Source organism: Poecilia mexicana, unplaced genomic scaffold (genome assembly GCF_051168715.1).
Source record: "Poecilia mexicana isolate PSO_F unplaced genomic scaffold, ASM5116871v1 scaffold_1, whole genome shotgun sequence".
Classification (NCBI taxonomy): Eukaryota; Metazoa; Chordata; class Actinopteri; order Cyprinodontiformes; family Poeciliidae; genus Poecilia; species Poecilia mexicana.
In genome coordinates, this window is record NW_028263370.1 from 6,058,776 (window position 1) to 6,082,990 (window position 24,215).

The 24,215-nt window shown below is 38.4% G+C and overlaps 2 protein-coding genes across 3 annotated transcripts; one reads left to right on the forward strand and one right to left on the reverse strand.

Moving 5' to 3' along the window:
• Positions 1 to 126: 126 nt before the first annotated feature.
• Positions 127 to 18,456, reverse strand: sclt1 (sodium channel and clathrin linker 1). Its single transcript, XM_015007001.2, has 22 exons — positions 18,262 to 18,456; positions 18,067 to 18,106; positions 17,802 to 17,857; positions 15,108 to 15,160; positions 14,888 to 14,960; positions 14,657 to 14,712; positions 14,246 to 14,381; positions 12,160 to 12,282; positions 10,755 to 10,820; positions 9,956 to 10,026; positions 8,660 to 8,750; positions 8,212 to 8,303; positions 7,783 to 7,960; positions 7,494 to 7,592; positions 4,735 to 4,806; positions 4,533 to 4,607; positions 4,280 to 4,422; positions 3,997 to 4,189; positions 2,932 to 3,128; positions 1,651 to 1,729; positions 483 to 578; positions 127 to 354 (listed from the first exon to the last, which is right to left on the reverse strand). Exons 2-22 carry the CDS (start codon positions 18,098 to 18,100, stop codon positions 295 to 297), a joined length of 2,043 nt encoding a protein of 680 aa, XP_014862487.2. The 5' UTR covers positions 18,101 to 18,106; positions 18,262 to 18,456; the 3' UTR covers positions 127 to 294.
• Positions 18,457 to 18,546: 90 nt separating this feature from the next.
• On the forward strand, positions 18,547 to 23,726 carry cunh4orf33 (chromosome unknown C4orf33 homolog). 2 transcript variants are annotated; one of them, XM_015007004.2, is made up of 6 exons: positions 18,547 to 18,843; positions 19,172 to 19,365; positions 20,597 to 20,657; positions 20,760 to 20,811; positions 20,901 to 21,100; positions 22,894 to 23,726. In XM_015007004.2, exons 2-6 carry the CDS (start codon positions 19,185 to 19,187, stop codon positions 22,988 to 22,990), a joined length of 591 nt encoding a protein of 196 aa, XP_014862490.1. In that variant the 5' UTR covers positions 18,547 to 18,843; positions 19,172 to 19,184; the 3' UTR covers positions 22,991 to 23,726. The 2 variants fall into 2 exon arrangements, with proteins under 2 accessions (XP_014862490.1, XP_014862489.1); XM_015007003.2 differs by lacking the exon at positions 18,547 to 18,843 and adding an exon at positions 18,877 to 19,099.
• Positions 23,727 to 24,215: the final 489 nt, after the last annotated feature.

Below are 24,215 nucleotides of genomic sequence, written 5' to 3' on the forward strand. Positions count from 1 at the left end.
GGTTACAAACATGAAACTAACGGTTAGTTACCTAGCAACGGGATTCTTAACCTTACAGATTTTATCCAAAAGGTTTACTCATTAGCTCCCCCTGCAGTTTGAGTGGAAGCAGATCAAAAACACTGGTTTTCTCACTTTTTTTATTCATTTATTGAAATACATACAATTCCTTGTTAGAAAATATGGTATTAAATGCCTCAGGAAACACAGCATCAACCCAAACTATGTGAACCTAAGAAAGAGTTATCAAAACATATGGCTATTTTATTATTTCCCCAAAGTTATGGCCACTTGTCATAGAGTCCCTGGATCCACTGTGGCAGGTTTCCTTCGCTGTGATGCGAACATGTTCAGCTGTAAAACAAACAACATGCACATACTGTAACTAAAAATTTAATCAACTTAAAATATATGCATCTCAATGGGAGAGGTGTGTATGTTTATCCTGTGTAGAAAAAAAAAAAAAATGCAGCTACCAGTACCTGATGCGAAGCTGTAGTTGCCTTCTGTTCAGCTTGTGTCAGTCTTCTCTGGAGACGACTTGTCTTCTCTTGATATTCTGCAAGCTGTTTCTCATACTGAGCAAACACAGATCAGTTTGACACATGGGATGTAGCACCAAAGTTTCTATTTAAGATTGTTTTCAAAGCACAGCAGTTCAGACAAATAGTGCAAATATATCTTGTCCTTAAGTATAAACTAATTAGAGTATAATTAAATATTGCATTTATCGTATTGAAAAAAAACCCGGAAACTCTTATCTAACATACATTTGGGTTAATTTCGATAATAAAGGCTTACAGCGAATAAAAGCGCAAAAAAATCCTGTTTGTCAGAAATTACAATTTAACATAAGAGCAATTAAAAAGGATTTTACTGTCCTCAAGGAGGTTAAGCCTCAAAAAGGTCATTGCTAAAGAAGCTGACTGTTCATAGAGTGCTGTGGCCAAACATCCATCTGTCATTTACACTGGCTATATGCTTAGTAGGGTCAAGAGGGGGCTGGTGCTCATCTCTGGCAGCTAATGGGTAAGAGCAGTGGCACACCGTGGAAAGGTCAGCAGTCCATCACAGGGCAACACAGGAAAAACAACTATGAACACATATTCGCTCTCACCTCCGGGCAATTTCAGATGACCAATTAACTTTGCATGCAAACTTGAGTCTGTTTCACTAAAGCGGAGTATCCAAAAACCAATGCAGGCCCGAAGAGATGATGCAAAGTATAGACAGAAAGACGTTGGCTGGGATTTGATTGAAAGGACTTTTGTGCTCAAAGGTATCAAGGCTGCACATTTTGGTAACCATGTCATTTTCTGGTGCTGGTCCACTGTGTTTTGTCAAGTGCATAGGTCTTATATAACACTTAAGTTCTACAAGAAACTTAGTGTGGGGTTTTCATTAGATGCCAGCCAAAAAAATATAAGTTAGCCAAAATAAATGGTATAAATGCAAGACAGTGTGTCATTATTATACGCAATATGAGTTTCACTTCCTCAATTAAGTAAACTTCACAATATTTTCAACTATTTTCTAATTTATTGAGAACCATCAGTGTCATTTAACAGTATTTCATTCGCTGATATCAACTACGTGATCTGCTAAATTAAATCGAACACTAGTTTGCTCCTGTTTGCGAGTCGCACACACCTCAGATATTGTGTTATGGTCCGTTTGGAGCTGGATCTCTAACTCAAGCGAGCGTTCTTTCTGCCGTTTCAGCTCTGCCCTGAATACACAGCAAAGACAAAAGGGAAAAAAAAAAAAAAAAACATTAGAGCCGAGGCTCAGCTCAAAGACACAACAAAAACATTTATAAAGCTTTGTTTTCCCGCATTTGCACTATTTCAGATGTATCTCGGCTATTGCTCAGAGCAGAACAACATCAAGTGTCAAATCAATTTTTGTATGAGATGTTTCAGCACCTTTGATAGTGTTCACGGTAAAACAGATGCAATATTGCAATCCTCAGGCAGCGGAGCTTAAAAAAAATAAGGGTATTTGTTCTTGAATAATACACTGTTTTGTACATAATGAATCACAGTATTAAATATTTATGCATTTCATCAATTTTAAACATCCCCTTTAAGCCGTCTGCCAGTTACTAACTACTTTTACATTAAATTGTTATGGCTCAACACTTCACGTTGAGGGCTTTATCTTGCAAAGAAAGCGCCGGCTTTTGTCGAGCGCCGCACAGCTTTCCATTTTTTTTAATGAGAAACAAAGAAAGACGGGGGTAAAAAGCAAAGCATTTTGCATCAAGTGAAAGGCACAGGTGCACTCAGATACACCAATAGACGCTGCACATTTGTTAATGTGATTTGCCAGCCCATTTGGATAAGTAGTCAGCTTAGTCAAACTGGAGTGCCGTCGAATCAGACGAGTGGCTTGAGGAAAACGGTAATGGTGTAAGAGCGACAATGTAGAGCGGGATGTGGACCTGAACCCAGCAGAGCGTCTCTGGAGACATGAAAGAGCCGCGCGCTGATGTTTCCGCTCTTGCTCGATAGGTCGTGGAAAAATGAAAGAAATCCCAAGAGTGAAGCTGAACCACACATGTAAGATAACCGCAACAAAGATCTGGGGGGAAAAACTGGCAGCTTCAGAGGCCGCCTGGGGGGTCAGATTAATACAGATCATCACTCACTACTAACAAACCCTAAACACGTCTAATAAAAGTCTATTCCACTTAGAAATACTTTAATAATCCCAAATGGAAATTGGTTGTTGTCTCAACTTTCATGTATTGATCTCTTACATCTTAGAACTGCTTAGATCTAAGCTAATACATTTGCCCTGTACAGCATGCTGCACGCAGACCTTACATAAATAAACTTATTCTCTTCCTCTTCAAAAACACCAGAAATAGATCTGTGCATCTCTTCCTTTCCTTAGAAATGTTAAAGCCCCATCTCCACACATCCTTACTTGAGAGCTGTGATTTTAGTTTCAAAGGCCCGCGCTAGGTTCTTGGCCTCTTCCTTCCATCGTTGAGTGCTTTTCTGCTGTGCTGCAAGGAGGCGTGTCAGATCGGCGCTGGAGCTTCGGCTCCTTTCCTCCAGTTCCTTCACCCGCGCGTCGAGTCCCTGCTCTTTGAGGCTGCATGCTTGCTCCATCTCGGAGACCTAAAGCGGAGACGGCCGTAGAGGAAGCTTGCCGATTAAAATGTTTTTTAAATACCCAGTTCCTTCTGTACAATTAAATAAAGTCTGCAACAATGACCCTGAAGTAATAACTGCATGTATCTTTTGAATAAATAATGTACGTATGATCAAAATCGTCTGTATATTGTAAAAACTGATGACAAATTGTGAAGAATCCTGTGCAATTTTCTGAAATAAAGAGCCGCCCTCTTTAAAAACACTGAATGACAGACGTGTAATTACCAACGTTACCTTAGATTTTTCTTTTTTTTTCTATAAATCTTTCCTGGCAGTCAGGATCAGTAAATCGCCAAGTGGCTCCTCTCTATCCGCAACCTTATTTGAACCCTTTTTTCTTGTTCCCTTCATGTCTAGTGTTGTTTAGTTATTTAGGCAATAAACACTTTATTGCCTGAAATGGAGTAACATAACTTTACTTTAGTGAATGCTTGATCATCTGTAGTAAAAAATGCGTCTGCAGCTAGCAAATGCTTCATCATCATGTGAGAAGCTCAGTTCTTTCTGCTTGACTTATCAATACTCTGTGGGTTACAATCTGTCGACTATTTGTTGCATTACCTGATTCGTAATTGGGTAAAAAAGGTGCTTAATAGAAGATTTTCTTTCTACAGAATTTGAAGCCAGATGATGTCAATTAAGTTTAGATTATTAAACGACATATTAACTAACAAAGAAGGTTTTTTTTTTTTTTCTCATAATCTTAAATCCAAAATGAGGTCTTTGTTTGAGTCTGTATACTCTAGTTAACGATTAATCAATTTCTAAATTTGTTTCATTTCAATAATGGATTCATCACGATTAATTCGACTAATCGTCTCAGCCCTATTACTTTCTGCTTGGCGTTTCTTTGGATCTGCATGCTGGCCTTGCGCAGGTCGTCCATCTCCTTGCGCAGCCGCGTGTTCTCCTGCTGCAGCTGAAGCCGCTCGTCGCTGACGCCGACGCAGTCGCTCCGAGCCGCAGCCAGCAAGTCCTGCAGCCGCCGCACCTCCTCCTGACACCGCGACACCTCCTCGCCGTAGCTACGGTGGACCAGATGAGGAGGATTAATTTCCTGCCCGCTAAGCTAACGAGTCGCTCGCCTACAGTGACGTGCACACGATGCCACTTACTCCATCTCCATCTTTTTCAGCTTGCTCTGAGTGCTTTGGAGAGTGAGGCTAGCGTCGTCCTTCAACCTCTCTGCATTCAGACACCTCTGATGAAGGGCCTCGATCTTCTTGAACTCCGGCTCCGCCCTGCCTTCCTTGTACACCTGAACAAAAACAGATCCCACGTGCCCAGTCGTAGAACCGCGCAATCAAACGGCGTCAAAGCCTCTGCATCCGACTGCAGCAGAGAACTTGCTCGAGTTGTTGCGAGTACCTTCTCCAGTTCTTCTTCTACAGCTTTCCTCTCACGCTGGGACCTTTCGATCTGAGCCTCTTTATCTGCACACTCCTAGAAAGAGAGGGGTATAAGGGTTGACATGGAAGACATGAGTTGAAGACATGAGACACAGAGAGACTAAAAAAAGGGTTTAGTGTCATTTTGAAAGGAGTATCCCCGTGAGAGGGAAGCTTTGTACCAGCTGCAGTGCAGACAGTTCTTCTGCCATACGATGGATTTGGATGTTGCACTGCTTGCGCACGTTTTCCACCTGTTGGCGCAAAAAGAAACGGAAGAAAAGGCAAAGAGGATTTCACTCGAGCGATTAATGAGTTAACACGGCAGATGGAGGAAAAGAAAAATGAATCGAGTACGTTTGTATTCAGACTCTGCCTTGAATATTTTTCCTTTCCAGGAAGCACAATTAGATGACTCAAAGTACGAGGAGAAAATCTTGCAGGAAGCACAAATGAGGCTTAAAAGAAATGGAGATTTAAATGCCGAGATAAATAAATGACCCTTCAGTCCCACACAAGTAGCAATGTGAACACAACATAAGATGATGCAATAAATAAAGGTTTTCTTTTGAAAATGTAAATGTCTAAGGAAATGACAGCCATAATTTACAATAACAACTATTTAATGACTGAAATATATTTGTGACTGATGTTTTAGTTTGTCTCAAGGATGAGTAGTGAAAATGCACCAACAGATTACTCAGAGTTTGGCCTTGGACAATTCTCCTTCGATCAAGTTTATTCCATTTTTAAACAAACAAAAAAAAAAAGGAAAACAGGAACAAAACTAAGAACTTACACCCATCTTTGGCCTACCCACACTTTAACCAACAGCACATAGCTTTTTCTGAGTTTAGCAAAAAATCAAATTAAGGTTAAGGACATGGGCTTTGGTGGACAAATGGGAATAATCTTAAGATTGCTTAATTTTATATGGTTTTAATACGACTGTGTCTATAAAAACAGAACTTCAAGAGTTTTGTTTTTTCTCTTTCATATATCATCTAAACAATTTTTAACAAACAAATAAATGAGCTAATGTGACCTCCCAAGGAAGACACTATTTTTTTTTTTTTGTTTGCAACTACTAATGATGGCTTCTCAGCTGATACTTTTCATGACTGCTAAGCTCATAAATGCTTTGATGAGTCAAGAGAGAGAAGTCAGGAAAGGACGTGTTTTTAAAAAAAAAAATAAAAATAAAGAATGAGAGAAATGAAAAATCTGAGATATGTTCTTGGACTTATTGTAGAGTATGTTTTTATCTTTAACTAAATAATATAAACTCATCAGAGTGAGCAGCCTGCTTCGTTCCCTGCTTTCTGACATGTCGCATGCATTTCTTCACAAAAAAACACTCACACAGCCATTTAAGGTAGAACTTTCACACCTATTTACAGAAATACATATATCATACATGTTCTTTGCAGCTGAGTTACTGATGCAGTTGTGGTTCAGTTTCTTGGCACACGATGTTCTCCAAAATGTTCATCAGTGAAATCGAGCAGAGTAAATGTGTATGATATATTCCTGCATATTAACATAAAGCACGTGAGAGCTAATGCGTTTTCTAAAGACACCAACAACCAGCAGAAGGTCAGAAATAATGCATCGACACCCTCCATTAAGGGGACACATGTTCTTGATGCCATGTGCAGACCCAGGCAGATCAAGATACATCTTCCCTGCTTGTGATCCATAGTCTGTAGTTTTTCCCGTTTTGAAGAGAGACTTAGAGATTCTGCTTCATGTCCTAATCACACCCCGGGGGAAACTTACAGCCGGGCATAAAAAATGAAATGCTTCTCAAGATTCTGATCAACTTTTTAAAAAAACCCAGTAAAACACAAATTTAAAGAATATGCATCAACATTTAACTATAAATGAATTTTACAGTGGTGCAGCTGAGTTTTTATTTATTTATTATTTTTATATAACTTGCTTTTTATCAATGAATAAACATTTTCAAATTAAAGATTAACCAATTCTATTTGTTTGTGTGTGAGGAAGTAAACTACAGCAGGAAAAAAAAAAAGAGAAAAAGATTTTTATATACTGAAGTAACATCTTTCCCAGGGACACATATGAATGTAGAGGATGTTCTGGAAGTTTTCCCTCTAATGCTTAACAGTCTGGGCAATACTTATGTCCTCAGAGTACAAAGTCTGGCTAAAACTTGTAGGTAACCTGGAGATTAATTCTTCATTATACATGCTTGTCTTCCCTCCGAGTGGCTTTAAAAGAGGGAAAGGGGCAAAAAAGAGATTAAAATGGAAAAAAAAAAGTGTCTTGCTCTCGAAGTAATATTTAAAATTAAGTACCTGGAAGGTAAAAAAGTTAAATATGCATGTGGGTCCTTAAATGAAGAAAGTCCAAGGCCTCAAATGTCCTCCCTCGACATATTTTAAAAGAGTAGGGACATAAATAAATGCAAGCCGGCGCTTCAGCCATGTTTGGACGTGGAGCTCTGCAGTGACAGGAACACAAATCACTATAACTTTCAGATTGCACAGCGTTCCTACTAATTTTTCATGTCAAAATTGCAGAATTCTTCAGACTCTGAGTTTTCTGTGTTTCTTGAAGTGTAAATACAAACATTAATATTTATGGCCTCTCTGTGTACGATGCATAGGTTTTTAACTCCTTAGAGTTGCAGGAGCTAACTTGTATAAATAACAGTTGTTTTTTTTAAAATATATTCACAAAAGCTATCAATGTATTGTGACAGTTTAACATGAGACAGATAATCAGCAAAAAAAAAAAAAAAAAATCGAGCTTGAGAACGTACCAATCTTCCACCAAAAGTGTGATTGATGCCGGTTTAAAAATGTTTCTAAATGCAGCATTTTTACTTCATAAACCAACCTCAGCTGGTGCTTTGCAATGATTTATTCTGCTAAAACAAGAGAACTGTTTATCCGACCAGTTCCAAATGTTGTACCTCTTTCCTGGTTCGGACTGCAGCCTCCTGGATCAAGAGCTTGATGGCGTGCGTTGTCTTTTCAAGCTCCTCTGTCTTCTGCTTCTCTCTTAAAAGGCACTACAGGGTAAAATAAAAAGAGAGGAAAAGGTGCACAATTCAGAGGTGGTATTTCTGAGAGAATGTGAAGAGTTGTCAGGGATATATGGTGCAGCTGAGCAGACTGAGAGGAAGACTCAAGTCAGTACAAAAAAGAGAAAAAGAAAAGAAAAGATTTGACGGAAAGACGAGGAGAGACTGGGGGGGTCACCTGCTCCTTCTGCAATACAGCCTCTTCAGCTACTTGAACATTCTCTCTGACTTTGGACAGAGCCTCGAACTTTTCCTCTTCCAGGGCGGTGCAACGCGCCTGGAGTTCCCCCACCTTTGTCTCCCACACAGCTTGCTCTCGACGAACTGCCTCCGTCTCCAGAGATGCAGCCTTTAGCCTGGAAAAGGAGGAAAACAGTGAGAGCGAGCAGCGGAGAGAGAGTAAGCGCTGCCGTTTGGCCTTGTGACACTTAAAGCTCAGATATGGAACTCGATGACTTCCCATCAGATCAATATTGCAGTATACTTAAAAAAAAAAAGAAGGAAAAAAATTTTTTTGACAGAACAGTTCCTTCTCGCCTGTCAGACCTGTAATAAGAAGTGACAGGTGATTACTGGTGAAGTAACAGCAGGTTAAAAATGTGTTCACCGGGTTTCCAGTTGGCTCAGGGATGACTGAAGCTGCTGGAGTCGTCTGTCTGCTGCGTCCTCTCTGGCCTGAGCCTCAGCCATGTCCTCCTCCTAATTACAAAAGTATGACTATGAGTCGTCGACAGGAATCTTGTAGAAATATATTCGAGAAGTAGGTAACACATTGGTTATAACTCAAACTCGAAAAAAAAAAAAAAGAACATCAAACAGCATCAATACTGGTAAAGTGTCACACACACACACACACACACACACACACACACACACACACACACACACACACACACACACACACACACACACACACACACACACACACACACACACACACACACACACACACATATTGAAAGGCAAAATAATCCGTCAGTGTCGGATCCACGAAATTTCCCCAACAACTATTAAACGGATCTTTTATGCGTCAATATTTACTTAGATTTACTCACTTTTCTTTTCATCTGTTCCTGGAGATTCTCTAAAAATTTGGTCATCTCGTCCACTCTGGCTGTGGCCGTCCTGAGTTCAGCTTTGGCCTGCCTAATGCAGTGGAGAAAGAGTTTATGGTTTGAGCACAAAGCATTCGACTGAAGAGAGAAAACCATCGGAGGCAGGCACTAGTAATTCTTAATTATTTATTCATTGCGAGTCAAATCGGTGTCGCAGCTTTCACCAATATTACCAAAATCACACATTTTCCTAATATCTCACACCCTAAATTTGCAGAGGTATTATATTCACAGCAGACACATTAAAAATTAAAAGCCACAGTAAAACACTGCAAAGGTTTGTGGCTCTAAAGTCTCTTCTTAAGTAAAAAAAAAACTGTGCTTGAAAATTACTAAATGGCTTTGAAAAACAATGGAAGGATTTTACTTTATGTGCTTTAAACTTTCTAGATGATCCTTCGGGTTTTCTGGCTCTCAAACAACTTTTGCATTTTGATGAATATAAAGAACAACAAGTGCAGGCGACGCTCCGTGTTGACACCGGAGTTTTCTTCTGAATCTGATGCCTCTGAAGGGTGACTTTCTTGAATACCAGCTGGTTTCCTGGCAACCTGACACTGACAGCAAGACCTGATGAAGACACTAATCCTTTGTTGGCAGATCCTTCATACGCAGTGTACAATATATTCACTGTCAATGCTGCTTAAAAGTTAACTTCTAACTTGAGGGCAAAGTCAAGAATTTAAATGTAATCTCTTTAAAAAAAAGCAAAAAAAAAAACAAAAAAACAGCCAAAACTGCTTCAGTAACAAAAAAAAAAAAAAAAATAACGCCGCGCAGAGGGATTAATTAGGGCAATTATTTGCTGTTTTGAAATAATTAGCATTGATTGATTATTTTTTAACAACTGCCCGACTTATGATCCAATTAAACGCATAATTAAGGTAATAATTGTAATGTAATTATGCGAGCACATTTGCTGAGGATTCCTTTTGAAGAGTACCTGAGGACAAACAAAGACAATACAGACATAATAGTGTTAAGCAGATGTTAATTTAGCTGCTTTTCTGTGCCCTTGTGAACAGGTTGCAGTTAATGGAAAAGAAAAAAAAAAAACCTTTTACACTTATCTTTATTCCACAAATTGGATGGGAAATTGTTGTCAAAGGGGTACAAGAAGGGCTCCGGCATGAAGCCTCCCTTGTGTTGTGCATCCATAATGAAACAAGACCCTTTGGCGGCAGCAGCTTTAAAAACGCAAAGGTGTTTTTTTTTTGTTGTTTTTTTTTCTGTTACCTGAGCTGGCAGTGCAGCTCCTCCATTTCTGTGCTCTGCTCTGTCACCGTCTTCAGGAGCTGCTGGTTCGTCTGCGTGTGGCAGGAAAGACAAGAATGCCAATTGTGAGGCATAGCTCCCAAACACGCCGCTCCGAAAGTTCCTGTCAGAAGCAACTTTTCAGCAAAACTTCTCACTTAAAACTTTCCATGTCCTTTCAGAACAAACCCTAAGGAGCCCTGTATCAGTCATTCACCGCTACAAAGTAAACTGCTCTCATATGCAGCGGGTGAAAAAAAAAGGCTGCTTGCATGAACAGTCGGAGAGAGGGGGGGAAAGCCCGGGGCTTAACCGCACATTAAAAATGCATTAGGAAGATATAGTATTACTATACTGTCTCTACACGCACTGAATGTTGTGCAAAGTAAGCACATGTGTGTTTTGTTAAGAACACGTCCGTAGTTAAGAGTGAAGCTCGGTTTGGTTGTTTGAGACGGAGCCGTGATCAGTGCGGTGGCTGCTGCGTCTGTGATTTCAGGTGACGGAGAGGAAGTCGTATACAGCGCCGTGTGTTGGGGTGGGTGTGTGGGGGAAAAAAAAAAAAAAAGCCGAGATAGTTAGAGGATTACAGAGTAAGCTGACAGTCCATTATACAACAAGACATTTCTGGCTCACTACCAGTGGGATTTAGAAACCCATTCACTTAGTTACAAGATTAATTATTAGAGCAGGGTTCATTTTAGAAAAGCGCAAAGCATTTCGATCCCACGGCTAATTGGAAGCCAGTAATTTAACACACTTTTAATTAAGCATTACTTACAGATTCCAGCTTCTGATTGGCCGCTTGGAGTTTGTAAGAGTGCTGCTGAAACCGAACAAGCTGATCCTGTGATGGCAGAAAAGTGGGCATTCAATAGCGTTTAAGAGCCAGTAATTAGCTCCAGCATACATCAAGAATTACCTGAGACCAAATGACTCTAATTAACCCTGTTGCCAGGACAACAGCTCCACCTAGGGGTGAGGACCCCAACCCAAAAGTGGTACAGTTTTACTACAGTCGGGTCAGGAATGTGGACATCATTTACTCTCGAGTCTGTTTTGTACATTTTGCTACAGCACAACCACAAACTTCATTGTGAGCTCATGTGAAAGACCAGCACAAAGACACATTGTTAATTCACTCATCTGAAACTGATAAAAAAAAAAATCTAATAACATGATCATACGTTTATATTACACTACGCTTCCAGTCAATGCTATGTAACCACCTTCAACGTAACAGTAAGATTTTTCTTAAGTGTGTCTCCATCTGCTTTGCGCATGTAGAGACAAAGACGATTAGGAATATAACTCCTTTTGTTAAATAAGAAAATAAACATTTTACTGGCTAAAATGCAACAACATAACATTTCTTTGGTGAAGACTTCACCATTTGTGGCAAAGAATGAATCTGCAGCTGAAACCATACTTCTAATAGCAACATGTGAAAAACTCGGCCCTTTCTGCTGTCCTTAACAGAAAGTTAAATAAAGCACCTGCTACTTCACTTGACAGGTTAAGTATCAGGTGCTGATCAACAGCTTAGCGCTAAACTGTTGATTAACTTTGATGAATAATTATTATTTGCTTAATAACCCCTTTTTTGCAGAATTTGAAAATCGTGAAATAAAACTAATCCACTTGAGAAGTGCTGGGTAGAACGAATTTACAAAACAGGTTATTTGTTTTATCTTAAATGCAAAATGTACATTATTTGTACAGCTGAGGCTTAATTACTGCTCTGATCATGTTGTTCTTTCAGCAAATGGCCTTCTTTTGAGTCTGTATTGTCCAGTTAATAATTAATTGATTAATCAAGCACTAAATAAGTTACAATTATTTAAATAATCAACTAATGAGAATTAATCCAATTAATTGTTTCGGCCACAGTTTAACTTGGTGTGTCAGAGTAAAAGGTGAGCTGAATACAAAGCACACTACTCAGATTTCTATTGTAAAAAAAAAAAAAAGGAATTGAAAATCCTGTGTTTTTGTCTGCCAATGCATGAGCTTGTGAAGGTCTAGTCCGTAAATCCTGCTTAATTTGTGGCGATAATGCGTTTAAAATGAGGAAAACCTTGAGGGTTCAGAATACTTATGCATCACGTTGTATAAAAGTTTAAGCTTCTCCCTTTGCTGTGCTTGTAGAATACAAAAGTCCTGCAAGCTGATGTGGGAAAGTGAACCTTGAGCTGCTGTCTCTGAGCGTTGTGGAGCTGCCCGTCAGAGAGGGCCCTCTGGTAGACCTGCTGTAGGCGGTCCAGCTCCTGGGCCGTCGTGTGCCACAGCTCCGTGGCCTGTTTCCGCTCCTGAACTCACACACACACACAAACAAATAAAATCCACCCACATTTACTCTCATAACTACTGTGTTTGTTTTGTTTTTTTTCCTGCTGCCACCCAACAGACGATGAAAAAAAAAAAAAGATTTCAGGAAGTATCTCTGACGAAGCAGGAGCGGCGCGTTTCCTGGTGCTCACAACTGAACGCAGAGATCAAAATTATATTGATCGTCTAATTTATGTGCCAGTCACGACAAATGCTCGCGGCATCCAGCTGCATCGAATTTCTGCGGCTCAGCAAAGCTTTTGTTGCAATTTTAGAATCCGCAGGAAGTGTTTCGCGGAGCGAGCGTTGTCGCCATTCACTGTTCACAGAAATAATGGAGTCGAGTTGTTTTGCCAACATTTTTTGCCATTAGTTTTTTTTTTTCTGATATTCAATGCTGGGAATTAATATAGAAATATTCCTTCTTTCCTTAACCCTTCTTTGTAAACAAAACATTTTGATTCTGTATTTCTGTTTGAGTCTTCTATCTGGATCTCAGCAGGCTAGGAATAACTGCTGCTTCACAGATTTAGGATATAATCTGTGGGGGTTTTATAAGCAAAGGATGGTTTTTATTGCTGCTTCTATTCGATCATGGACTGAGTAATCTTTGTAGTACTAAAGCCACATTCATAAAAAAACAAAATCTATCATCATATGTAGAACTCTTTCTTTTTTATTATTCAAATCGAATAAAATTTGATTGCATAACATTTTCAAAAGAAAATTATGATTCTGAATTAAAGTAAAATAACTGAGCAAGCTTCTGTGGATCGACATTGCTTATTTGACTGAATAAATTACCTTTACCCACAAATAAACCATTAGCAGGTTGTAAAATAAATTGGGCATTAAAAATGCCAAAGCAAAACATGAAGTGGCAGAAATCAAAGAAAGCCGAGAACAAAACCAAAACCGCAGAACAACTCACTGGCGAAGAGGCAAAAATTCATCAGCTCCTCTTAAAACGTCCAGGACAGAGATTCCTCAAAAGATATCGACCTAATATAATACAATCTGGTCCAGATGTCTAACAGAGTAACGTCTCATCTGCTAAATGTTTGATATGTGCTCTGTTTTTATGGGGAAACACAGCACAAGGAGAACAAAACCAAAACTAACTCTGGCGTTTTAAACATGGCATTTACAACATTTTGATTGGCTGCTCGTCTTCCATGACTCCACTCCCAAGCTCCTGACAAGTCTATGATACCAGTTTATCAGTGATAAAACCAGCACCATGTTTGCATTGGCTTGGTGAGAAAGACGGTTTGCAGATTCCGTTCTTGACCGATTCAGATCTTTCTTTCCATAAAAATTATAACATATGTCGATAGAAGAAAAAAAAAACTGTTCCAGGTCCTTTGAGAGAGGCAGGTGTTTAAAAACAAACAAAACAAAAAAACGTAATAAATGTAACAATATCCTAATTTAACCATCGGAGCACATATTCTACCCGAAAAAGACAAGTTGAGCGCTACTGTAATGCGTTTATCAACCAAAAATTACAGCAATCCTTCATTTTGATGAAGGACAAACAAAACCATGGATATTTCAGTAATTGCCTTACAGATATACTGACAAGAGCTGATCAACCTCTGATTCATCGATGCAAAGTAATCAAATGTCAGTCAAGATTTCATACTCTCAATATGTAAATAGTTATGTGGTCTTCCATTCTCTAAAAAATGGCTTTGAGGACAAACAAAAAATCAGCATATTTAAAAAAAAAAAGTCACTAAAATTTTTTATTCTTTTTGGATGCTTTGGCAAATCGTGTTTTTCCCAATGAATTTAAAAACTGCGACTGCACATCTCAACGAACCTCCAGAACTAAGACCTGCTAATAACCAGATAAAAAAAAAAAAACATCGACAAAAACCTCCAGATGCATTTTATGAAACTTGAAACAGCACATGATATTTAACGGGCACATTTGCAGACCTGTTCAGACAGTTGAACTTGCTCCTGCAGGTTTCTGAGGATGGCCGTGTCTTCTGCCGCGCCGCCCTCTGCTTCTGAGCCCACAGGCAGGGAGTGGAGCTGCTTCTCAATAGACTCCCTCAGCTCTGTGTGCAACCTGGAGGATGTGATGAGTGTTGGAAAAATTACACTGAAAAGATCATTTTAAAAAACAACAACATCTTTTGAACCGTAGGCCGGGGGAACCTGATTCCTGTACAAATTTATTCTGGCGGGAGACGCCGATACAGTCGATGTCATTTCTTAGAGATATTTCAAGTGCTATATGACCGGTTATCATTTCAACACGTCTCTGATGACAGAAAATGGTACCAATTTGACTTCTGTTTTGCAGCTCAAGCCCACCCATTGACAGGACTAAAATCCTTCTACCTTTCATTTTCCTCTACAACCTTTTCCAGCTTCAGTCTGACGTCTGTCATCGTCTCCTGTGAAGCACACAACATAAGTGTTTTTCAAACAGGTAAACAAGAAACTTTTACCATCCAAGCCCGTCTTTTTAGATGGTCTTTAGCGCCTCATAGGCAACCCTTTCCCGATAGAGCCAAAGTTTTAAGAGGGAATATGAATTAAGAACATGTCACATAAAGGTTTTTTTTCTACCTGATATTTCTGAAGCTTTTCAGTCATTTCGTCCATGTGCCGGTCATACTCTGCTATAAGAGGAGCCATTATCCTATAACACAGAGTAATAATTACAAAAATTGTCTGAATAAAAGTAATTGCTTTTCTATATTTTTTTTTAACCTATAAGAACTTCAAGCGGTATTAGGGCGATTCTGAAACGTGTTAAACTATTAGAAAGAAAAGAAACATGTCTGACCCTCTGTCTGACAGCCAGGGTGGAGGAGACTCTGCCTGCTGTGCCTCATCCAGCTGTCAAACACAAAACACCCAGCAGGACAGATTAGCTTTGTGCTCCCCATCAGTTCCCAAGCTCCAGCTCAGTCAACTTGTAAGTCACAACATTAACAAAATGCTCATTTATTTTAACTTAAAGAAATGTTGAAAGTGAAAAAAAAAAAAAACCATACACGCTACAGATTCAATAAAGACAGTATTTATTTTTGTTTACTTTAATGGTTATAGCTTACAGATGTATTTAAAAAAAATCAACTGAATCGCTTCACAATGAGGTCAGTGTTATGAAAGCTGGCTTCTCACAGACTGCAGTAAGCAAATTGTATTGTTACACACACTAAGGTTGAGTGGAAGGAAAACGTGTGGTGGAAAATCATTTACAGACAAAAGGGAAAATGACAGTCTTGATAAGTACTGAAGCAAAGTACATTCGGTAGCTTGTGGGAGATTCAGAAGGAGGGGAATGAAACTGCAGTTAACGTCTCAAGAGCCACCACACACTGAAAGTAACTCTTGAACCAACACCAGAAGCTTCCCTACCTGGTCTAAGAAAGAAAAGGACAGGATTGTTGCTCAGTGTCCCAAAGTTTTTTTCCCAGTCTAAATATATGTTGCACCTAATTTGGAAACTAAGGCTCCAGAGTCTGCATTCAGTAATAAAGTTTTGATTGTGGATTACTGGGGGGGGAAAAAAATAGCGATATTATATTTATCGAGATGCTCCAGTAAACCCATTTCTTTACTGACCATATCAAAATGCAGGTAGAAACTTGGGAGCCCAATGCAGAAGCTTTAGGCATGGTCTGTGTGTATTTTTTGCATCTCACCAGTCCAAACCAAAAGTTGCTTAGGTTTTGCCTCTGCTTACCTATCGTACTCCGGGGACAGTCAATAAGTGCAGTTTTCGTTTAAAATTCGGAACATTTTCTCTTTGACTCTTTGTTGAATTTTCTTAAGAACTGTTTTTAATTTGAAACTGACAAAAGCATTGTTGAATAGCTAACATTAAAAAAAAAAAAAGTATAGTTCAGTTCTCTCTCTAGGACATGCAAGTCGAGGAAGCAAACATGGCCCGCAGAGCAGTGAAACAGCTGAGCTAGGAAATGACTAAGACTTCTGCCAGGAGGATTTCAAAACGAAGCATACAGAGCTGGATGACCATGAGGCAAAGGCAACCTGGTGGGAGAAGGGCAACCGCTCATCATTTTTTAACTTTTAAACACATTATCTCGATCGGAATCTGTTTACACATATAGCTTTGCATGAGTTGTTCAGATTCCTTCAACTTTTTAATACGTTGTCACAAACTTTGATGCATTTTATGTAAGAGGCTAACATAAGCATCATTTTGAAGAGTAAGGGCAATGATAAAGTTACATTAAAAGTACATTAAAATGTATAAAAAAAATAAAGATCTGAAAAGAAATGCAATTGTATGCAGTCCCCATTTATTTTGATTTCCCTTAAATAAAGATAATTAGTAGATAGAATGAACCTATTGTTCTTTTTTTTCAATCTCAGTATAAAGCTGTTCAGTTAAGACCTCTGAGGATTTTTGGAGAACATCAGTGAAGAAATAGCATCATGAAGATCAAACATCGCAATAAATAAGTCAGGGGTAACAACAAAGCAGGGCATGGATGTCCACCTAAAATAGTTGGTAGTGTGGGAGCTACAGGCTCAGCACAATCTGGGTGGGATACTTTGCTTAGCAAATATCTACTGGTCATGCATTTGGCAGTTATGGAAGAGGGTTAACAAGCAAGCTATTGTTACTTTTTTTTCAGCATGGACAGGGAACCGGAGATACAGAGTCAAGCAAATGCATCAGCAAAGTAATTCACTGTTTAGAGACCCTAAACCATCATGGACCTCCTAGTCAATATCATTTTTAGATTTGTTTATTGAAGATTAGAATACTATTAAATCTGACTGAACAATTTCAGCAAAGAGACTTTTAGAATTTTTTTTTTAATTATTGAAATTTAAGATTTAAAGAAATTGGCAAATTTATTCTGTAAAAAGGAAAAGATTGCTCTTTGTTGTTTGACTGCTGTGTTAATATCTGATTTGTTTGAGATGGGTTTTTTTTTTTTACAAATATATCTCAGTAATGAGATTCACTTTCCAGCAGAAGGGCAGCAGTAAACATACAGCTACAATGGAGTGGTTCAGATCAAATCAAATTTCTGTGTTAAATGAGACAATTAATATCCAGACCTATGTGTAATTGAGAATCTGTGGCACAACTTCAAAACTGATGTTCACAGAAATTTTCTATGCAGTCTGGCTGAGCTTGAGCTCTTTTCCAAAGAAAAATAGGCAAAAATGTCAGTTTCTTGATGTGCTGTTAGAGATGCATCTCAAAACGCCTGCCACCAACAAAAGGTGGTTACCAAAACTAGTGACTCAGATGGACTGAATACAAATGTAAGCACATCTTCAGATCACAAAAATGTTTGTATTTTGACAAACTGGGAGTGTGGATAGTTTTGCAAGTCACTGCACCTAACTTTAAATAATGCTTTCCCAGCTTTTGATTAAAGACATATAAACACAAATTGCAAAGTTGAAAATAAGGAAGATATATCTTATTTAATTATAAATATTATCATCACGTTATATACTTTACATTTAGCTAGGCTTGATGTATTACCTGAGACGATGTGACCCCCAGCTGATAGCGGCTAAGAGCAGAATTTAACCTGTGGACTGCAGACGGGACAAAGTATCAGCTCTTAGTTTCCGAACATAATTATTACTGATGGAAAAATGTTTTAAATTGTAGGTAAAGGTCCACAACATTTCTATTGTTCGTAATTTTGGGGAATACAAAATGTAAAAAAAAAAAAAAAGAAAAGAAAAAGAAACAAAACAAATAAGAGTCGTGAATAATAAAGCTGCCCTCTATTTGCTCTTACCTTGATCTCTCAAAAATTCAATGTCTGCCTCCATGGTGTTCTAGAATGTAGGCAAAAGTAAATAAAGTAGTCTTGTTAGATAAAATTACATAAACGCAAGAGGATTTTTCAATCTTAACCTGCGTGTTAAAATACGTTAGACGAACAAATGATAATACACAGCAAGTCGACTGAGAGCTACTTTTCAGTTGCTACCTCTGGAAATCTTTTGCAGCTAGCTACAGCAGCGAGGCAATCACAGCTAACGTTTGAATAGCTAAATCGGAAGTGGAGAAAGTAACTTTGTTGTATTTTACCAACACAATGTGTGTATTTTTTTAAATATAATACAACAATAATCGGGTGTTTACTCCAATCTGCGTTTCCGCCGTCCGTTTTGAAGTAAACAAATAACAACCAATGACGATTAAGTTGTGCGCTGCTGAAGTCCTTCCGTCTTAAAACGCTCATAAGCACGATAGTTCCTCTTTGAAAGAATTCGAAGGATCAGCTCATTCAATCAGGAAATACCGTGTTTTTGTTTCATTTTCATTTAATTTGCAGTCTTTTTTTTACACCAAGTAACATAACGTGTTTTTTTAATCTTTTGCACATCAAGTCATAAAAGCGTCAGGTTAAAATTCACTCTTCACAAGGAATACAGTGGAGACGTCTGGAGAACAAATATTGAAGTTTGGCTGCTGACATAAGGCTTGCTGAGCTATTGGAACAATTTCTGGATTGTGTTTTAAAGTGTCCATTATTGAATGCCACTGTGCCCTCCAACAACCTTATCAAGTAAGCCTATACCTCAAACTATATCAGAAAGTCAGTCACCGTTTGGTTACTGAGTAACAAACATTTATTAGAGGTGAGATTTAATTGACCAGGAGCCTGCTTAAATAGCTGAACAGAGAGCTCAGCTGAACACACAGTGAACTTCTGTGTAACATATTGATTCAGCATTGAGTGAAAAACCTTTTGACAACATGAGGGTCTCACTTCGACTTCAGCTTTTAACAGTAGTCAACATTCTCCTGTGCTGTGAAAGTTTGTAAGTAGTTATGCAGCTGTGTTTTGTAGTCATGCAACACATTCCCTCTCTGACTAAATTACATGCTTTCAGGCATTTCAGGAAAATGGAGTTTGCGATCCAACACACATGGGACAGCAACCCCGTTGACCATGACCCCATCAGAATCTCCTTCTCTGATGGGAAATCAGGACTGAGAATGGAAGTGTCTGGTCCATTCTTCAATGACCCAGAATCTCCTGCAGGTGAACCCGGTATCGCGTTCCCTGGACTCTGGAATTACGAAGGTAAAAGAAGGATTTTTTTTTATTTTCCTTTTTCACTGTGCTGTGTAACTGTCTTTGTGCAAAGACGTTCAGTGGTTTTCCTGCCACTTTAAAATAAATATTTTGAATAAATAAATAAATAAAAAGTTAAATATAGACAAATGTAGCAAAATTACCAAATGTAAGAATTTTACACATTTTAGAAATTAAGTAATAAAAAAAGATTTAAAAAAAAATTATCAGGATTCGAATGTTGTTGCCTTTATGAAGCTAAACCTGCAACCCAGTTGTACGTCCTTTGTTGTCCTGTGTTTAGCTCCATCCGATCAGCTTCCTTTTCCCTTCTGAAGCATGCTGCTGCAACCACCATGCTTCATGGTGGGGACAGTATGTGCACAGTGACATACAGTGCCAGTATTGCACAGACATAGGGCTGTCCATGCAGGCCAGCAATCTCACTCTTGATCTGGCCAGAGCACAGTACGCTGCATGTTTGGTGTGTCCCCTATAATGGTTTTGGCAGCTGCTGACTCCTTGTTTAAGGTGAACATTTTATTTTATAGTGTTGTTGCGGTTTTACACATTAAATAACATTTCACTGCCCCACATGATTGAGAACAAACCTAATTAGAAACGGTGTGTATGTAAGCCTCTTGAAAAAGATTGCATAATTCTGCACAAGGATGGTGTTAGCTTTCTATCTTCCCCATCAAACCAATGCTGTGTCATTGTTCACTTCTAGATTTACTAAATAAGTGTGGGCAAAGCTGACTTAAGCTGTATTTAATAATGTACATCTATTCCTATGATTTTTGAGAGGCGGGGTCTTTGTTTATGAGAACACTGTGGCTCCATTATCATTATTATGGTAATACATTGCAATTAAACTTTGTAATGAGGTTGAGTATTAACACTCTGTTCTAATTGACCTTAAAGAAGTCAGATTTCTGGTTAACGAGGCCCCCATATTTGGCCTCATTAATGTTTCTTAATAAATAGGAAACCATTATAAGTGTAGGTAGGTAATGAGCATGTTTCGAGGTTAGCAGGGGGCCTGTTACTCATACTATAATTCCTGTGTTTCTTCTCTTGTATTTTTATGTTGTAACAGTCCGAGAAAAAAATGCAATCATTTCATTACATTACTTCTATGTTACAGCAGCTGATAAGGTTATCAAGAAGGTTTAAGCATTTCTTAATGTAAGAATTAAGGTTTCATCCTCATTTTATTCTCTTTGTGTTATATTGCTAGTTGTGGAGTCCTTCTTCCTTGACAGCACAAAACAAAATTACCTGGAGGTGGAGCTTTGCCCGTAAGTTCCAAGCAAACCTTTTGTTCTTTCCACTTCTATAATCCTACATACACCGTCGAAGAGACGCGTTCATTAACGGCTTTCATTTGTTTTCCACTTTAGACATGGACAGCACCTTATACTGCTACTGTCAGGAGTTGGCAATGCGTTTTACGTAGGTCAAAAGAGTATTTCGCCTGCTTTTTTTCCGAGATTTTGTATGCATCTTAGGTAACGAGTTATTCTAATTGCCTCCTACTCCAGCAACAACTGCCACTCGTTTTTACTACCACAAAATCAGGGGACAGATGGACTGGTGAGGCTGTAATCCCCTGGACATACTTCCCTCCCAATGTCGACAAGATGAACTCCTATGCTATTCATGGCTCCGGGGCGGCACGTACATACGAGGCTCTCTACCCCATCCCCAAAGCCGACATAGTGGAAGGCCAGCAGCCAAACTTGTGAGTATGCTGCCTTGTGCAGTACGTCTCAGACAAATCTTTCCAAAAACGGTTGCATGCAGTTCCAGTGAGAAGCTTAGATGCACTCGAGGGCATGAATATCATATTAATTAGTGGCTTTTATGATTTACTTGAAATGTTCTTTATGTGGGTGAAATAATGATTCATCTTCAATAAAACTTCAGTTTGTTCACAAGCTGATTAAAGTTATACATAAACTCTTATCAAGTTGCACTTCAAGTCCTAACTTAGTTTTGCGCCCATCAACAATCTTCTGTCAAGCCATTTTTCTGGCTTGACATTTGACTGCTCTTTATGGCAGAATTGTTGAAATTATTCTAAAATGGGTTTTTAATGGCATGAACCCAGCATCACAGTATTGTCAATAGGGGTTAAAGTTGGGACTGTTGCTGCCACCTTGTTTGACAGCTGTTGAAGTCTTCAGTTTGAAAGCCTCACGCTGAGTCAGACAAATTAACTTCTTGCAGTTGTGGCAACATTTCTCCATCTTTTTTCCCATAACTTTTTTTTTTTTTTTTTTTTTTACCTGAAGGCATGTGACTTGCAGGATTAGCGCCAAGTTTCGGTCGAGCTTAACATAATTGCGCACCCTGCTCTTGTTTTTGAAAACATAGTGCAATTTATACCACTAATACATTCCAGCCTGTAAAAGCACAATTTAAAAACGTAACTACAAGTCCAAAAGTTAGAATGACAAACTTTCTCCTCCTGAATGTGTTTACATTTCTCATCGGAGCCGTATGTGAAAACTTGCACAAGAAAAAAAAAAAAAAAAAAAAAAAAAAAGAACAAATCACTGTCTGAAAATGTTTCAAATGCGAAAACCAAGAAACGATGTCACACTGAAACAACAAAACACCAGGCTCATAACAAAAATACAGCTTTCGCTATACTACAAAGGAGCTGTTTTAAATCTCATAATTACAAAAGCATCACGACCCCAGCAAAACGAGCTTTGATAACAAGGGAATGAACAAACTCAAAACAACTGATTAAAATTGTAATTTATGGCCAGACTAATCGCGGCCTCAACTAAACTGCTGACAGAATTTTCACATAAAAAAAGATAATTGTACAGACGGAGATAAAATAGTTGCTTCCACAGTCAAAGAAGCCAACTATATCTTTTCCCACATCAGTGCAACAGTAATCTCTGAGCTGCTTAAGAACACTAAAAATACACACAGAGAGTTCACTCTTTAGATATGTCATGATGAGTAAATCTTAAGAGTGTTTTTTTTCTCTTTAAACCTTGTGGATTGCTTGATAAGAAGGGGAAGTTTAACCAAAAAATGCCTCTAACATTTCCATTTATCGTCCTCTCAGTTATTCCGATCACTATGCGGCAGCTCTTGATCTAACTTATATAACTATAAATGGTTCTACACTGTGTGATTTCAATTGACTTCTCTGGCTTTTATCTTCTTTGTGGACCGTAAAGATATCATGGAAAATATTTTTGATAACATCCTCAATGTTATCCCTCTTTGCTCATTTTTTTCAGACTTTGGATTCTGTTTTACAACCGTTCGTGGAATAGTTGTGCAACCGTTTCCTAGCTGGAAAATTAATAGTTTACAGCATGTCATTGATGCTCATTAGTTTTATGAGTATCTGCTAGCTTCTTAATAATGCTAAACAATAAACCAGGAAAATAAATACGCTCTCTCAAACCTGTCCTTAACTTTCAATTTTAAAAAGTACCGTATATGTGAAGGTTGATAAATATGTTTTTTTTCCTAACAAACATTTTTCAACCCTCTGTCTCTTAGCCATCGCCTGGAGTATTTCCAAAACTTCCGCCTGCAGAACATTATGGGAGAAGACTGGGTCCAGCCTGAATCGGATCTGTGGAAGGGAAAGGCCTGAGCTGTTTATGAAATGCTGCCTCTCTGTTTTTCTTTTATTAACACAAATGCTTAATGAAATCAGCAGCAGGGCAGAACTGCAAAGAAAAACCTCCAACAACAACCAAAGGGCAATCATAGTTTATCATTTATCGATGTAGAAAAAAAGGCCATCAGCTTGTCAAACCGTGTTGCACTTCACACACACGTGTGTGCACGCACCCAGACACATTGCATAACACTGGACATCCTCGGCATAAATTGCGTGAGCGTAGTGTGACCTCCGATTTCCATGAATGTTAATTTTGACATCCAGCACCTGTAGCCAAAATGTTTTTGCTGCATTAACAAAGCGTGCAGCAAGTCCAAATGATTCTTTCTGCTGCTGTTTCGAGAAGACATTAATATATGCTCATGCACAGCTTACTTACGTGTTAGCTCTGTATTTCAAAAGTTTGATATATTTTGATTCGCCTGTCAAATAACACACGAAAATGAAGATAAAGGCATATGTTGAATTAAAATACTTCACTGTTAGACACACTTATAGTCAGTTGCCAGAGTGATTAGATAATTTGTCTAGTTTACCTCTTGCTTTTCCTTAATCAAATGACACAAATGTAAGGTGTCATAACTCTTTATATGATAAATAAAATTACAGTGCAATATATTGTGTAATTTCTTTTTTTTCCCTTGTCATTGGATATATTTGTATGAATTTGTGAAATTTAACCTTAATAAAGAGAAATAAAAGCTCATATCACTGTCATTGATGCTTATTTTCCCTTCTAACAACATATTCAATTACACAAAATATGACAAAAGAAGAAGAAAAGTCTGTGTTCTGACTTTGACTCTGTGAATATCAGCTGTTTCATCCACGCTTCAAGCTTAAGGTTCTTTGATGAGTCCTGTGTTATAGTTCCTAAATTGTATAGAGAGGTCTGGGTAACATAACATAAAACACACCGCAATAATTAAGCTGTTGTGTAATAAAACGCATTACTTACTACATAAAAAAAAAGGTCCTAAAATGCTGGATGCAAAATAAAAATGAGTCCATGCACTTCAACTGCATCCAGAGATGAGCATGATGTTCATGCCCACAGAACGAAGCGTTGAGGGAGATTATGTAAATAAAGAATGATATCGGCCCGAGAATAAAAATCCTGGTGAACTCCACAAGAAAGAGCGGCAGATGAAACAGAATTACAGAGGTTTATAGAACAGCACCTGTCACCTGCTGA

Coding starts and splice junctions, on each gene's coding strand:
- cunh4orf33 (XM_015007003.2), top strand. CDS start 19,035: ATGAGGGTCTCACTTCGACTTCAGCTTTTAACAGTAGTCAACATTCTC. Junction 20,812..20,900: donor GAGTTGGCAATGCGTTTTAC/GTAGGTCAAAAG, acceptor CTCCTACTCCAG/CAACAACTGCCACTCGTTTT. Junction 21,101..22,893: donor GAAGGCCAGCAGCCAAACTT/GTGAGTATGCTG, acceptor TCTGTCTCTTAG/CCATCGCCTGGAGTATTTCC.
- sclt1 (XM_015007001.2), bottom strand. CDS start 18,100: ATGGAGGCAGACATTGAATTTTTGAGAGATCAAG. Junction 12,283..14,245: donor AAGTTCAACTGTCTGAACAG/GTCTGCAAATGT, acceptor GTGTGAGTTCAG/GAGCGGAAACAGGCCACGGA. Junction 7,961..8,211: donor CTGAGCCAACTGGAAACCCG/GTGAACACATTT, acceptor CTCCTTTTCCAG/GCTAAAGGCTGCATCTCTGG.